The sequence below is a fragment of the Oreochromis niloticus genome, linkage group LG6 (assembly GCF_001858045.2).
Source record: "Oreochromis niloticus isolate F11D_XX linkage group LG6, O_niloticus_UMD_NMBU, whole genome shotgun sequence".
NCBI lineage: Eukaryota > Metazoa > Chordata > Actinopteri > Cichliformes > Cichlidae > Oreochromis > Oreochromis niloticus.
This window is the reverse complement of record NC_031971.2, coordinates 13,790,928-13,807,849: the sequence shown is the minus strand read 5'-3', so window position 1 is coordinate 13,807,849 and position 16,922 is coordinate 13,790,928. Positions and strand designations below refer to the sequence as shown.

General features: G+C 39.6%; 2 protein-coding genes across 4 annotated transcripts in view; both read left to right on the top strand.

Moving 5' to 3' along the window:
- Window positions 1-895: 895 nt before the first annotated feature.
- LOC102077009 (toll-like receptor 2) overlaps window positions 896-16,922 on the top strand; it is a 28,439-nt gene continuing 12,412 nt past the window's right edge. The window contains exons 1-2 of one of the 2 annotated variants that reach the window (XM_025907624.1): window positions 896-953; window positions 2,414-3,370. In XM_025907624.1, the coding sequence (XP_025763409.1) occupies window positions 2,433-3,370 (938 nt within the window). In that variant the 5' untranslated portion in view covers window positions 896-953; window positions 2,414-2,432. Of the gene's footprint in view, window positions 954-2,182; window positions 3,371-16,922 lie in introns of those variants that run through there. The other variant, XM_025907625.1, reaches the window with a different exon arrangement.
- On the top strand, window positions 3,278-15,312 carry LOC102080942 (transmembrane protein 131-like). Of its 2 annotated transcripts, XM_005460758.4 has the most exons (15): window positions 3,278-3,404; window positions 3,502-3,688; window positions 3,985-4,170; window positions 4,283-4,432; window positions 4,541-5,084; window positions 5,220-5,332; window positions 5,522-5,688; window positions 5,792-5,998; window positions 6,229-6,307; window positions 6,555-6,594; window positions 10,929-10,998; window positions 11,127-11,253; window positions 11,673-11,743; window positions 11,895-12,028; window positions 14,952-15,312. In XM_005460758.4, exons 1-15 carry the CDS (start codon window positions 3,389-3,391, stop codon window positions 15,018-15,020), a joined length of 2,160 nt encoding a protein of 719 aa, XP_005460815.2. In that variant the 5' UTR covers window positions 3,278-3,388; the 3' UTR covers window positions 15,021-15,312. The 2 variants fall into 2 exon arrangements, with proteins under 2 accessions (XP_005460815.2, XP_025763411.1); XM_025907626.1 differs by lacking the exons at window positions 6,555-6,594; window positions 11,673-11,743; window positions 11,895-12,028; window positions 14,952-15,312 and having other exon boundaries at window positions 3,279-3,404; window positions 10,890-10,998; window positions 11,127-11,199.

Here is a 16,922-nt window from a genome sequence, read left to right as displayed (position 1 = left end):
CAAAAACACTTTATGTCACCAAACAACAATGAATGCTGTTTGTTAGTGTGATTATAAAATTCATTTTCTTTATTTTATCACAGGAGGGCTGAGGTTGGCTGAAAGGTGGCGCTGACACAGATTTATTTTGGATTACCTGCGGTTTATTTAACTTTTGTCCCTCAATCTAACAAAATGAACAAGTGCTACAGTCACACTCTTTCAGGCTCATTCTCACACAGGATTGAGTAAAGTCTTTATGACCTAAGCCTAAATGCACCTTTTCTCTTTTTCTTCCCTTTATGTTTTTTGAATATTTAACAATTGTCATTTTTCTCGGGCATTTGAACATAAACAGATTTTATTCAAATGCTCGACAAAATATACGAAAGAAATGAGACACCAGAGAAACTAATAACTTGCTTCTGTTCTTCTTATCTCTAATCCCTGCAGGGAAACTGTCACTCTATTTCTGTCTCTCTGCTTCCAAATATGACAGGCCCAATGTGAGACATGAAGAAATAATTTAGTGACAAACAGGAGAAGTAGTGCAGGGCACTTACAAATCAGTCAGTGTCCTGGCTGTGCAGAAGGAGGACGGGACATTTCACCTGTGAGCAACACAGCGAGATTTATCGAGTTATTTTTTCTTCATTTCTCTTCTAAACCCGGTTAAACCTGTTTTTAGATCAGTCAATTTAAGAGGTGGGAAGTAACGAAGTCAAAAAATTGCTAGTGAGGAAGAAAAAGGGGAATGAGGGTTTTTTTTTTAAGAGGCAGAAATGCAACGTTTCTATCAGCTCAACAAACATCAGCAAACACACAAACTGTCTGTGTGCAGTTTGTCTCACTGTGTGCTGCTAGCTAAAGGTCCAGCTGCTGTATTTCACAGGCAGAGAAAAGAAAGAGAGCTAAGTTCACTCAGAGATGGAGAAAGATGTAAGAGGACAGGAGCGGAGAGGTTAGATTTAAAGGTAAGGACTGCTCAGTGACGCTTGATGAACTGCAAATCTAACGTTGCAGAGATCAATTTGCATTTAAGCTGATTATGCTTAGATACATTCATTGAATTCTGACTTTATATCAATTGTATATCGTCTAGTATAAAAATAGGTATAAAGTGTTTAGTGTCAGTGTAGGAAATGGAGCTAAGCAAAGACATCTGTGAAACATCTGTTGACATCTTGTTGAATTCACTTGTGTAAATCCACAAAGAGCAGTAGGGCTGCTGATCACAGCCTGTATATAAAGAAACTTTTCTGAAGCTCATATTAGAAATTATTGTGAGTTGTGATTCTTTTCCCTGTGCTGCCCAACTACACAGATCTTAGGGTTCCCCCATCTGCTGAATCCCACTGTAACCCTTGACTGTGCTCACTTTACTGTTTAGATGTGGAAGCAAAGTCAGCCTCTACAATGTAGGCAACAGAAAATTTATTTTCACTGCTTGTGTCCTACATAACATATTCAAGCTGAGTACATCCATTAGAATTACAATTTAGATTTGAATAACATTTGTATGCTCATGTATTAATATTATTTTATTATTATATTAATATATCTACTTTTGTACAAAAATGGCTTGTAGAATTGTCGTTAACCTCCTAGGACCACATTTTGGGTTGTCTTGACCAAAATACTAAATTTTGCTCTACAAGGGTCTGATATCCACTTACGAGGACATTATACTGCCACTGTTTTATCAAAATTTAAAGAGAATGTCCTCATATGTGGATCTAAATTTTTCTCGAAAACAAAAATCAGGTAAAAAAAAAAAAAGATAATTCTTTGTTTTTACATTCATCATGTGCCAATCAGCCCAAATAGCAAAGAGAAATTAAAAATGCATGCCACGAAAGAGTTTGGGTCTTAGGAGGCTAAAGGAGCTACTTTTTACTTTTACTGTGCTTTTTCACTCTTGAGTAAAAACGTTGCTTCAGTACTTCAACTTTTACTTGAGTATGTTTAACACATGTATCAGTATTTCTACTTGAGTAAAGAAAGTCTGTACTTTTGCCACCGCTAAATAAGTTTAAACAATGCAATGACAAACAAATAAAAATATCAAAAAAATTAAGATTAAATTCATTTTCAAGAATATTTACCATTTCCATTGTTTTCTTTTTTTTAAATGCACAGATTAAATATTTTTTTAAAGACAGTGTAAACATTCCTCAGAGATTTTGATATGACTGCATCACAGATTTGCTACAGATGTCAACAGAACACATCTATAATGTTAATCAGATATTCCACCACTTCTTAAAGTGGACTACTGGACTGAGTTGAAAACAAGCCTGACATGACATTAGCACAAAGCCTCCAGCTGTGCTCCAAAGCTGTTAGCATGGCTGTTTTTATCATTAGATTGTGTCACACCAGCACCTGAAAGAAAAGCTGTGAGTTAAATTTTGTGTTTGTTTGTGTTTCGCAGGCACTCAGGAGAATAAGTCATGATGTTTCTCGTGTTTGTCCTGTTAGTATCTCAGTGCTCGTCGCTCACCAGTCAACAGTGTCACCACTGTGAACACACATCCTGCGACTGCTCGAGCCAAAACTTTCGGGAAGTCCCTGCAGCCGCTTCAAAACTCATCACTGAGCTCGATCTCTCTTTTAACGCACTGGAGACGATAATGAAAGATGACTTTCTTTCATATGCCGCTTTGAGGGCTTTGTTCGTGAATAACAACAGGATCAAAACCATCCATGAAGACGCATTTCACCCGCTGATTGATTTGGAGAAACTGGACTTGTCCTCAAACCAGTTGGAGACTTTGTCTTCTGGTTGGTTTCAGAACCTGATTTCTCTCCACTACTTGAATCTTTTGGGAAACAAATATTCAACACTTGGTCAGGGAAACCTTTTCCTGCCACTGAGGAGCTTGAAGACCCTCCATTTTGGAGGACCTTTCCTTCAGTCTGTCAGTAAAAGGGATTTTTCTGACCTTTTTGGTCTTGAAGAACTTGTTTTTGAAGGAAATCATCTGCAAGTGTATGAAAGTGAAAGTCTGAGACAAATTGGACCCATTAGCCATGTAACACTTAGTCTCAATGGAGTATTTCAGAGAGATTTAAGAGTAGTACAAGCTATATTGTTAGACGTTGTTCATCCAAACACAACAGTGACATTCACTGACACACAGTTTGAAAAACGTTTGCAAATGTCCCCAGTTCATGTGGTCATCGAGCGTGGTGCTACAGGTCTTAGTTTTAAAAATGTGAACATGTCTGTGTCAGCTTGTGTACAACTTGCACATTTTTTGTCAGGCTCTGAACTCACCAGTGTTGCCATTGAAGATTCACAATTCTTTGAAGATGAAGAAGTCTTTTTTGTTGACATAAACCTGAAAGGCTTGGAGGTCATTTTTCTCAGAAACATTGATATTGTTTGGTTCTACCGTTTTCGCTAATGGAGTGTCGTGATGGTGAGAGTGAAGTTTATCAGCTGTCATATTAATGTAAATTTTAAGCTAAATGTACGATCAAAATCAGGCTAATGGGCATTATTTCTGACGCTTACAGGTCTGCGCAGCAATAAGCCCCTTTTTGCCATCAGAAAGAGCTTGAAGGTGGAGAACGCCGGCGAGCTTCCCCTGACAGTCATGTCAATGAATATAAATGGTTACAAGTGTCAGGGATTTGGCTTCGAGGTGCTGCAGTGTCATTCCTTCAGCCTCGATCACAACAGCTCCTCTGAGCTCACCATAGCGTGAGTGGAATTTCAGACTCCTTTCCTTCATGACGTCCCCTCATTTAACTTTTTGGGTTTCATTTTAAACCATAATGGGGTTTACTTTTCTGGTTGTGCAATATATTAGTTGCCCAATATCCTACTTTTCTTGTTATGTATTTATTTTTTGCTGTTTCTCTTCCTTTTTTATATTCTTGCACAATATGTCCTGAATATAGCTTCCTCTACTTTTTTAACATTCTCATCATTTTGGCTCCTTTTTAATCATTTTGCCGTTTGTTTCTCTCTCTGCCTATACCTGTCCACGTCTTCAGGTTTACCCCAGACTTCACCTCATCCTGGGTCATTCGGGACCTCACCCTTGTGACATCACGTGGCACTTCTTTCCCTTTTACCCTCAACGTGACGCTTCCCCATCACATGTTGCCCCTCTGTGCCCAGGTGGTACCCGGCCCCAGCTGGGAGGAAACTTTCTGGGTGGTCACGCTCATCTTCACGTGGTTAGTAACAGTGATTTTTGAGGAGAAGCGGATGCATCGGGGAATGTTTATTGATTGGGGTTAAGTTTTTGATTGACTTGTAAATTTTTCCGGGTCTCTGTTTTTGTTGCAGTTTCTCCTTGTTTGGTGTGTGCCTGATGGCCTTTTATCAAGCACAGTTTATCTTGAATGAGTTCTCTGCACCGAGCAGCAGGAGCAACCACAACTCTGTCTTGTCCCGGGAAAATGGCTCAGTCAATAATATCACACCCAATGGAGTACAGTATGTAGATTTTTCTTCCTCATTTATTTATGTACACCAATCGTAAACGTGGCAGGAAAACTTTTTGGTGTTAAAACACTCTAAATAGTCAAATGTCTGTCTGTGCAGTAAAACAAAAGGCAGTTGTAAGACCTATGTGGACACCTGCCACACATCCGACAAAGGGAAAGGCCGCGGGTCTCCAGCCTTAGCCAACAGCCCCGCCCCTCGACCTCAGTCCTCAAAGAAAGGCTCCTCAACCACACCCACCCAACAACAGAAGAAATGCAAGGTTTCACTCTATTACTCCAAATATAAACCCAGCTCATCCACAGCATCAGCTGGTGCTGTGACAGTGGATGAAGAGCTGGAAGACCTGAGACCAGATCCTCCCCTCACTCCCGACACTGACGTCTGCAACAACAACAATGAACCAGCTTTCATCAATGAGATGGAGAAGATGACAGCCCCAGACTTTAAAGAAGTCGTGGAAGATACAATGCCAGCAGCGGTTATGTTTCCCATGGAAATACCTGCTGGTTTCCCAGATAATGTCACACTGGGTCCAGGACCCAGACCGGGCCTGTTAGTGTGCAGTCCCATAGAAAAGAGCTGCACTGAGCACTATGCAGAGAAGATGGAATCTGAGAAAAGGGACAGTTCTGAGGTAGAGGTAAAGGAGTTTTTGTTAGACTGCTGCATTTCTGTTTAATTACAATAACAAATTCATTTCTCCTTTGACTTTTATCATCAAAGAGATTTCTATAGAAAAAAACAACTGTCATCCCTGTTTGTTTACCCCGTCTAGCTGAGAGACGACTGCAAAGGACAGAAAAAGAAAGCACAGAGCACAGAGTCTGGCACTGCAGCAGGGAATAATAAGGGAAAGAGGAGCCGCAGGAAGACTGAAAATGTCTCCAGGTAATACACACGCACTTAACCAAAGCAACACTTTATGTTTTTAAAGCTCATGATGAAAGATACCTTAAGAAAAATCTTTGAAGTTTAATGTAAAAACAAGCAGAGGCTCTCAGTTAACCCAATAATATAAAACCATGTGTTGTTTTGGGGGTTTTTTGTTGTTGATTTGTCTCCTAATTACTGTTGTAGCGCTCCCGAGCACAACATGCAAGTAACACCAGAGAGGGAGAAGGAACCTGATTGGAAAACTGTGGACTTTGTCAGTGGAACCCGCAGCAGGAACCGCTCCACCAACAGCTTCAAGACAGAAGCACTGAAGCCTGTGCAGACTGCTGAGAGCCCACTCAAACAGAACGGTGGGCACAAATAACTAACTCGGCCGTTACCGAGCTTCCTTTAAATGAAGCTACTTTGGTGAGGAAAGTCGATTCTCATTTCGCTGGTCTTTGTTCCTGCCAGGTGTGTGTTCTGCTCGCACTCGGAAGAAGTGTACTCCAGAGTGGCGCGTGGGCAGCGTGTGCGAATCAGGCTCCGACTCAGGCAGCTCATCGGGCAGCGTGAGGGCCAGCAGAGGGAGCTGGGGCAGCTGTAGCAGCACCAGCAGCATGGAGGGAGACAAGGACGCCAGTGCCCGGACACACCGCTCCACTACCTCATCTAGAAAAAGTATGGGGCGCTTACCTTCTCTTGAAAAGAAACCCAACTCAAATTGTTGTGTTGCAGTGCTGCTTTGTTTGGGTTTATAGTGGTGCTGTCTCTGCAGCCAGCCTCACACTTTCTCAGCCTTTGAGTGAATGTGTGTAATGTAGGAAACTAGTCAGTAAAAGTCTTCTTATAATAGATGAGAACTGTAGTTTGACACTTTTTAACATTAGTCAGTTTGTTTGTTTTTCCAGGGGACTCCATGCAGTACAGTGTGTACCCAAAAGAGGTTGACAGCTACCAGCCCATTAATGCCAACTATAAGACTAAAAGGTACCACAAGAACTGGTTCTGATTATTATAAGTATAAAATTTCTTTCTTTTTTTAGTCTTTTTTTGCCAACTTAAACAAATACAAATGTATCAGTCTGTAATTTGTATTCCAATGACTTTGTCAGAGGTGGTCGTTCATGTGTTTTTGGTTTTTTTTTTTTGCTGTACTTTCTTTACTGGATTTAGGTTATCTTGTGGTTTATTCAGACGCAGTGTAAGTCGTAACTTTTGCCTTTCCTCTGTTCAGCATGAACACCCTGTACCATAAAGACCAATGCCAAAGCCAACTCTGTTAGACTTTTCATCGCCACTTTACGGTAACATACTGGCGTCACTGTTGCCAGCGTCATACCGTGACGCCGTGTTACGGTAGCTTGCCGTTCTGCAGGATGATACCGTTTTTTGCTGTTGTGGTATAATACTCTTGGACAAATTATGCTAACGCACCGTAGCTTTTTTTTACGGTATCTCACTGGCGTCACTGTCGTCAGTGAGATACCGTTGTGTCGTTATGTCGTAAATTACGTCAACAAAGTAACATCATACTGTGATTAAGAAATTGGTATACTACCGTTTATTCACGTTATGTCACTGTAAGCCCGCTGCAAGGTAATAAACTGCAATATATTAACCAGTAACTTACCGTTATCACGCATCATCAGTACCAAAAATATTAATCTCTGCTAGAGGATACCGTGTCCCAACAGGCGGTCATTTACTGTTTAACAGGTCGTAATTTACCGTAATTTCAGTTAACAGTAACATACTGTAAGAGACTGGAGGGTTCCAAAAAAACTGGATGGATGGATGGATAGATAGATAGACACACACACAAAAAATATAATTCATGTGCTTTACACCACTTTTTATTTCAGTTCTGATTTTCCTCTGCAGAAATACACATTTCCAAAATCAAAAACTAAAAAGAACTGAAAACATATTTTCATTGAGGAAGCATTTGTTTTTACTAAACCATGTAATCCATTATTTTCTCAGATGGTTATACAAACAATAACGATATTATGTCATATCCATATCATGGCAGACAACATATGCTCAAGTGTTGGGTTTTCTTAGTTATATTTTGTAGGGTCTTAAACCTACAATGTGAAGTGCCTTGGCATTCATTTTGTTGGCACCATACAAATAAACTGAATTGTAATGAATATAATATCAAGCCCCACACTTCTGCCTTTACACTTTGTCCAAAATACTGGCTCACACTACCAAATCAATGCACAAAGCAGGGTCCACAAGGACATGGATGAGGGTGTGTGGTGTGAAGGAACTTGACTGACCTGCACTGAACCCTGATCTTGCTTTGTGGACTGAGTTCATTGATTTGTAGGGTGAGCCAATACATGTGACAACTAAAGTGTAAGTAGCTGCAATAATTTTTAACAAACGGGTAAAAGAAGGAAAAAAAAAATCAACACTGTTGCACTCAAAAAACCTGTTGGACAGAGACAGCGTCTTGCAAGATGGCAAGAGAGCTTGTCTTCATTGTTGCTCATCTTGTGTAAATGTCCAGAAAGCATGGGCCATGGATCATCTGTGGAGACACAGGTAACAACACATTGGTCACTTAAATTATACAAGAAATTCACTAAAAATGGCAAAAACAGTTACCTAATTTGAAGTTCTCCACTCAAATTCAGTAAGCCACTGGAGGAAAGTTGTGACATGAGGGTTAATGTGAACAACCTTTCGCTTCACAGTGGTCCCAGTCTTTCTGCTTGTCCCAACCTTGGAGGTACATTTTGTTCCCTCTTCAGGGTTTATCCTTACAAAAAACCTTGCACACGCTGACTCCTGGTATTCCAGGTTCAATACATAGAATGAACCAAAGAAGACTGACAGCATCAGCAAAGATGTTCTCTTTGTCCAGCTCAACAATTACACGTCCCTCTGCACTCACCATCCAGCAGGTGGCAGTCATTGAACTTTGTCCTTAAATGTATAGGGGCAACATAAAATAATTTCAATACTTCACTTCTTCACACTGTCTAGATAGTCATAAAGCAAATAGCTATGTACAGTTAATTATTAATGGCCTTATGTACATAAGTCCGTTTTAACATATTATAATTGTACATAATTGGGAATTATTCTGCCCATTAAACACACCTAACAAAGAGTCAGCCCAGTTAAATTACCGGAGATGAATCAACTGTATGGTTATTTTGGAGTTTATAGTTTGTTCTGCTGTTAAACTTTACAGTATTGACTTCAGTATTTTTGCTGTTGGTGTAGCTAGATTACTATGTTGATCAGTAATATGTAATGTGAAATTTGATATTGTTACCTTGCTGGGTTCACTGAGACACATGTCCAACAACCTTGGTTTATAAAGGAAATTACAGAAATTTGAGCTAACAAAACAGAGACTGGATACCTGTGTCCACGAAAAGCTCCTGTGCCAAACAGACATTTTAATATGGTCTAATCAGCTCTATTTCATAAATGACTTCTTACCAAGCATAATCAGCCTTGGGGTGCTTGGCAGGCTTTTAACATGCAAACTGAACAATATAAATTTGCGTGCACTGAAGCCACAAAATTTAGAAATACACAGTTGCAAAAAGTTCAGTGACCAGTTACCTTTCCTGAATGACATATGCAATGCAAAAAATAAGAGTATTGTCAATAGGGACCAATTCCCAGTTTTTACATGATCAAAATTATTCACAAAAGGCTTCAATAAACAGAAAATGTGTGCTGACAAGAGAACAGTGCACAAAAACGAAAAGATATTTGAGCTCGACGCTTTAATGGGTTTAACATGACTTAGTCAGCACGCCGCACCGTACAGGTAGTACAAGCACACCTGAAAACACTGACCAGCTAACAGCTTTAAGCATTTGGGCGCAACCTTGGTAGTTCACCGATTCACCTGTTGCAAACGTCCAAGTTTCTATCAAGTCTCATAAATCCATCGGCAACTATTACCTAACTAGTCTTTTGAGTCTCCACATTAATAGATATTGATATTTTGTCTTAGCATTTGAATGAAAATATCCTGGTAGGGTAGCTTAAAATCAAAACAAACAGTAATAAGAACGCATTTCTGACTTCTCTCGAATAAGTGAAAAAAATACTTACCTTCAGACTGATTAGCTGGTTCCGATCCAACTTTAATGTGTCCCATGTCAGTCCGTTTTAGGGAAAAAGTGTTAAGTGGTTTCATTTAATTTTGGGATACTCCCGCATGGACGAGCAATTTGGAGTCTAGCAGAGTTATCACGAATAGCATACGATCTTCAGATATAATCCAATCAACCTTGCATTTAACCCGACTGAACATCCAGTTACCTCTGACTACTTCTAAGTTGCACATGTTAACGGTCTCATCATCACTCTGTGCTGCAGCGAACTGGATCTGTGGCACAGAATAGTTGATGGTCATGTTGTTCTCCTGCTTTGCAGCTTTGTTTGAGTCTGAATTGCGGCTTAAACGTGCAAAACTAAGAGAAGCAGATCAATATTTTCTTCTTGTTGTTATTTAATGGTGGTTGGCAACCAGCGAAAGGAGCATTAACCACTCGAGCAATATTTTCTATCCCCATTGTTGTTTTGAAAGTGAATACCCGACGTGTGCGTCATACGTCACGTTGTACGTCAGGTGAAGGTGTGGTGTCGGCTATCGCACCTGTCGCATTAAAAAGCTTTAAAAACGTAACAATTGCTTTAAAAACACAACCCAACGCGCTAAACTGTGATAATGTGCAGAGCATATTATTAGGTTAGTTCACTGTAGTTAGGCAGAAGTGTCTTAAAAAGTACCACCTTATACAAAACAAATGAAGGTCCAGAAAGAATAAGAAGAGAAAAAAGGAACACCCTGCTAAATTAAGTCATTTTTAAACATTACTCTAAATGTAGCCATTAGTATTTGTTGCTGGCCATACAAAAAATAAGTATACTTCAATTATATTTCCCAAGTATACCTTACCTAGTACGTATACTAATAATGCTTCTTGGGACTATATTGGCCCCCGTTTTAGTACATAACAGTATTCTTGAAATTAACTTTTAGATGTACTTTTTGTTCACCATAATTGTACTAGCATAATGTCATAATGTCTACAAGAGTATAATTAAAATATATGCGACTCTATCACAATACTAACCTTACAAGTATACTATTAATTAATAGTATTACTAATGTTTCACATTGTTTGACTTAACAAATACATTTATTAATATATGAGGTTCCATTCAGTTCAAGGAATTAAATTTTAATGTGGCTGCAACTTACTCCTTAAGTTAAAAATTATGCTGTAGTTTATATGTTATACTACTTTCACAGTGAATCATATTTTATGGTAATACACTCTGAATGAGGATTTAGGTAATTACTCTTAGATCTACAGTAGAAAACAACAGAAATCCGGATGGTGTAATAGTATAATCTCAGTCACATCACCAATTGTTACATTTGCTGTATTTTACAGCTGTTTCCATGAGTACGGTGAGTTACCGTAAAAATAATGTAATCTCATGGAATTTTCCCACAATTACATGCAAATTACAGTACTAAACTGCTAACATCCTTTAGAGTTTTTTACTGTTGATTTTGCAGTACTAAGCTATGGAAATTACTGCAAAGGCTAACAGTGAAGAGTCCACCAGGCCCAGCTTCACCTCAAGCTTTGCTGCTGCTGTTGCTGCAGGAATGGACCAGAACACGGGTAAAGGCTTAATCATTTATAGCAAAGGCACACTTTTTGAAAAGGCAAAATGTGCAGTAAACTTGTCTTCAACAACGGTTGTGCGTCACGTCCGTTTTCGTAATCGTTATCATGTCCTCTCCTCACAGATGTGACAGGTCAGTATCTGCCTGAAGATACATGGTCAGCTCCACCCATCCCCCTCACCAGTGAGTTTAGATACAACGCCACCGAAGCAATGCGCTATATACCACCAACCACCGCGTCATACCGCGGGTGAGTATTTGAAGACGTTATGGAAACACTTGGTTAGTGGCGCTTCACTCAGTTCCAGTAAATGAACTGTCTGCGTGGGTCTTTATGATGGCACCAAAGAGAGGGCTGGGGTTAGTGGAGTCTAAAACAAATCTAGTGTCCATAACAGACTCTTAGATTCATGAAGTGATTAAAAATCATTAGTAGAAGTGGAGAAAACTTTATAAATGTGAATATAAAGCGGCTTTTCACCTGTGGATAATCTGCATATTCATCTCAAAAGTTTGGTGTTCCTCAGACCTTCTCTGTAAACAGCATCCCTAACTGAGTAAGCACATGCTTGAATATCTTTCCTCTGCTGCCGCACTGCATATTTGCTTTTCTGTAGATTAGTGTTTCGGCTTCTTTGACTCTGTTAAATATTTCCTCCTCTCCTGCAGGTTACGTTGGAATAGTGCCAGCAGCCACTGTAACAGTTCCTATAACTACCCTCCGGAAAACGGCTACATAGGTATGAGCTCATGATAAGCACTTTGAACCAGTTATGTGTTCCCATTGCTTTGTAGAAGATCAGCTATATAATACTGCAACCAACAAATAATGCAAAGGCTAAACGTCACTGCTGGTTCAAATCTGAGTTGTTGTTTGTTATCATTTTGCAGGTAATGGAACTTTTACAAGTGGTTTTCACAGTCATGAGGGCCAGAACATGCACAGCAATCAGACCATCTGGAGTGACGAGCAGCCTCAGGAATCGCCCTCAACCTGGGACACAGCAGCCTGTGTGGGCAGCAAGGTGACGCCTCATAATACTCAAGTCAGATGGTTAACGCGGGGTTCTTAAAGTTTTCATGACTCGGTGCCAATTTAGGGAGAAAGCATCTGGGCGAGGGCGGCAAAGGAAAAATGCATGCATTACACCGCAAAGCTTTGTTTTTAAATGAACAGTAGCACTGTAGGACTTTTTATTTTCCATCATGCCTGTGATAGTCTGAGAAGTCAGTAATCGGTTCATTTGCAGATATTCTGTTTCAAAGTACAGATGTTACTATGACTTCATGGTTTTACATCTTTTGCTTCAAAGAATGGTAGTTGTTATTGGTAATTGTATTTTTGTACCATTTCCAGTGGCTGTTATAATTACTCACACTAATTGTAATTGGAGATATTATTTTATGTCCAGTATGTTATATATGACAGCAGTCTTTCTTAATGATTCCTTTTGTGATATATTTTCTATACACTGGGGAAAAATGTTGATATTTTTATAGCACACAGGTTCTCTAAATACATTTCCTGAGTTTCACTAACCAGAGTCAAAACACTACTTCATGATTCATCGTGGTGGTGCAAACAAATGACAGTAAAATTACCTGAAATCAATGACTTCAGCTGCAGTCAGTCAAGGGGAACAGAGTGGAAGTTGTTGGGTTTTTTTTTTTTTTGGTTTTTTTTTTAAAGAGAGAATATTTATCATTTTTTCTGCACCTTGTAAAGTGACTTTTTGTTTACTCGCTATCATATCTTTATATTTACATTATTCTGATTACATGTTTATAAGGGGTGGGAGTGGCTCAAAGTGTTATATTAACAGAATAAACAGTAAAAGATGGTATGGCAGCTTGTGCAACCAAACCAGCCACTGCAACTACAGCAATAACTGAACTGCATCAACTAAACCAGCCGCGAGGCTTATAAATAAACCATGTAAAGATGACACATAGAGGGTTTCAGTCCCCTAAAGCAAATACACAGTTGCACTTCTGTAAATTGGATACATAAAGCAACACAGTAAAGTTTTGTAGCACAACTGGGTGGTGTAGTTTGCCTTACAGTACTGCAGAGACATCGTTGTGCTATAGGTATAAACAAACAAACCGTTTTATCTCTGATAAGCTAGAGATGGTTAAGATGCTGATTCATCCATCAAGATTACTCTTTAAATAAATGTGCGATGGGTGATAAAACCCAGTTGCGGTTCCAGTTTAAACTTCGAACTTTAGATCAGTGGTGTCAAACATAAGCCGTGGGGATTAGAATCGACCCAGCAAAGACTTCAAGCCGGCCCACTGGATAGCTTTAGAAATGTGCACAGATTTTGAGCTTTTAGCTGTATTTTCTGAAGTTTTACAGCTTTTCCTATTGATAAAGACCCATCTTCCCCCCTTGACATTCACACTACACCAAAGGAATAAATATCTAATAAGTAAACGATCCTGATTTTCCACTTTCTACTACTTTTTTTTCTACTATTTTGTTTTTTTGTTAAGTTTGTTGTTGTTGTTGTTGTTTTTGTTTTGTTTTGTTAGAGAGGGGGGGGGAGACATTTTAGATGAATTAATGAAACAGTTATGTTATAATTACAGGACAGTCTGGGCTATGAGCTACCAGAGCTGTAATTTTACACACTTGTGTAGTTTCACTGGTCTGGCTGTATGTGGCCCACAGTGTAAAACGAGTTTGATGTCCCTGCTCTAGATGTAAGCTGGATGTGTGTCAATGGATCAGTGTAATTACACCTCTGACCTCTACTTCCTGAAAATGATCAGAAGTCAGAACATGATGAGCTCTGTGCGGAAATAAGGAAGCAGGGAATCTGGGTTTAAGAGTATGTTACTGTATTTAGGATAGAATCAGCTTCTCTTCTGTTTGTAGTCTCTCCGTAACACGGAGGGGGTGATGCTTTGATTTATTCCTGACATAAAAGAACACACAGTGACAGACGACAAATTTAGCTCCTTTCAAATTAGAACCCAGTTCACATCTTTCTTCAGGTTCAGTCATTTTAGGTTTAGTCATAGTTGCGTTCTACAGAGGAACATGTTTCCCATAAACCAGTCTAAACAGACAGGCTCACATGCAAGCTAACAGGCTGGATAAGAGAAAGGGAAGTTCATCTTGGAGACGGGAGAGTACAGGAGACTGAGTCACGTACGTCTTAACTGAGGGTAAAAAGAGGACGGGGGTATTGCTCTGTCATATAGATGTGTGGAGTCAAATACCCCGGATAGGGCACCAGAAAGTTAAAAGAAGAAAAAGAGGCATGCTGCTACAGCAGCTGGTTTATTTCCACCAGTCTGTGTGGCAGAAATTAGCAACACGATTAACACGAAGTCTTTTGGTCTTTTGTTGTTGTTTCTTTTAATCCAGCATCCTGCACGGTCATTTATTTGTCAGGTTGGCTACAAAAAGAAAATGAAACATTAACTCCTTACCCCTTGAAATCCTATTAGAAGTAACCCTCAAAGCGCTTTCCTGAACTGAGTGGTGACTCATATTTCAGGCTGCTTATAAATCAAAATAACTGGGTGGCCTCTGCCTATGCAGCTACCCTTGGAAAAATCCAGATACGATTCTAATGGTCGTTAAACCAAGTCTTTATTGATATATACTGAAGTGTCATTGCGTAAACATCTGCTGACTGACTCACTTTGGTTCAGTAACACTTCAGCTAGATCTTAGAAACTTAAATTCTTTGAGGTATATTTGTAAGACAGTGTAGAAGAGAAGAGGATTATCACATATAACTCATAAAGATGAGGCGAAGTGTTGCCGTCTTTGCTGAACTGGAAAGGTCATTTTGTTTTTGCTAAAAAGGAGAGACGAATCCAGCCAGGTCGTCACTGTGGGGAACAGATGGTATCAGAGTGCAGTGAAAGGTGAGGTTGGAAACTGTCGACCCCTCCTGACAACGTTTTTCCTCTCTTCCGCCCCCACAGCCATTCTTCTCGGGTACCCGCAGTCTCTCCCCCATGTCCAGCCTGTTTGGATCCATCTGGACACCCTAGAGCGAGCCCTACCCGAGCCACTTCCAACCCGAGCGATCGGTCCCGGTGTCCCCCATCACCCCGCCTCACTCCCCCTTTAATCGGGAGCCAGTGGGGGCCTGCGGACCGCTGCAGTACTCCAGCTTCAACCCTTTCGGACCGCACATGAACTTGGACATATGGAACTCTTCATCCAACCGCAGCTCCAACTCACAGCTCTCCAACGACTCCGGCTACTGTGGAGATGTTTAAAACAAGTAAATACAGCAGAGCTTAACTATAATTGGAAACTTATAAGTCAAGAAAAGGAAATAAAAAAAGAATGTTCTTTTATCATTCATGGGGAAAATGTGAATATTGTTTTTCTTTTATGTTCCCATTTTCAGATGTTATATGTTGTGAAAGGTTAAGCATTTGTTGTATATTTTTCTAGCTGTTTTGCAGTTTTGATCATAGAAAATTAAAAAAATAAGTTTTGTACTTGAACTTCATGCGTCTTGTTTTTTAATTGACTTGTTTACTTCATTTTCCTTATTATTATTTTTTTTTTACTTTCCTCTGACTTTCAGTCATTTGAATCACTTTTCTGCCCCTGGCTACAAATAATGAGTTTTACTCAGCTGAGCCGTTTTGATTCTTAAACGCAGAAAATATTTTAACTAAAACCTACTTTTGGCTGCTTCCTTTTTCACAGCAAGTCACCACAGCAGGCAGCTCCACGTTAGCTTGGCCAGATTTGTGGGTGTGGGGGGGGGAACTGCCATCAACCCACCTGGTCACTGGATGTTGGTCAGCACAGGCACCAAACTTTGTGAACTCAAATGAGGTGGTGTAGGATTTTCAAATGATACCAAAGATTCTTCTACCAAATATCTGGGATTGGTTTGTGTATTGGTGATTTTGATCCTCAAGGTCAAAGGTCAGGTTTTTGTGAAAATCTTGTGAATGCAAAAAGACCACATTGTATGTTTGAGGTAAATTGTCACACAGTGAATAAGATAAGACTTTATTGATCTCATGGCAGGGAAATTTGTGTGTTACCCCAGCTCAGGTACACATAGCAGAAGAATACAAAGAGTATACCAGTATATAAATTTAAGAAATACAAAATAAATCGGATAATACACTATATACAATGGTAGCTGAGGTTCTATGTACACGAATACCAATGTGTTGTGGAAATAGGCAAGTAATAAATTTCAACTATTCTACTACTACCATTACTATGTAAGTAATAGATATAAGTATAGACAAGTACATCCACATACACCACACTCACTATGGATGTCCACAATATCCAAGTGGCTCATGACATAAACTAGCAATTTGTCTTTCCTTTTCATAAACACTCAGGAAAAATCAAATCAAAAATGTGTTTGACCCATTTTTGTGTGAATGCCTCACAGGCATTCACATTATTGAGTTCCTGTTTCTCTTTATTCTTCTACCTTATTATTATTCTAGTTGCCACTTTCTTTGCTGGTTAACTACTCCCTCAGTTTTCAGCCGATTTTCACCATTCAAACTTTAAACTGTTCTGCTCCTTCTGCTAATGCCTGCTATATCTTTTGGTGCTCATAACTTTTATACTTTTTGAGATATTAAGCTTTCTATGCCATTTTTGGCCCATTTTGCTGACAGGGACCACATTATCAGTGTGATCACCAGTTTTGCTTGCCGGGCTGAGCCATGTTTTAGCTCAGTGAGATGAGCAGCCAATCTCAGAGCAGGAGGGCCGGGATCGAATCCTGCTTATGGCAACATTTTCTTCAGTTAACACTTCAACTGTTTAAACTCTTTTCCACACAAATTTCAGCCTTTTCACCTCTTTTTAGCAAAATTTTCAGTTTTTCACTACTTTCCAGCACAAATTCCAGCTTCTTCAGCTGTTTTCAGCACAAACTTCAGCTTCTTTATCTCCTT

What these genes read in the sequence shown, in the direction of transcription:
- LOC102080942 (XM_005460758.4), top strand. An exon ending in ATCACACCCAATGGAGTACA is followed by an intron (nt 4,433 to 4,540) that starts GTATGTAGATTT and finishes CTGTCTGTGCAG; the next exon opens with TAAAACAAAAGGCAGTTGTA. An exon ending in AAGACCAATGCCAAAGCCAA is followed by an intron (nt 6,595 to 10,928) that starts CTCTGTTAGACT and finishes GCTAACAGTGAA; the next exon opens with GAGTCCACCAGGCCCAGCTT.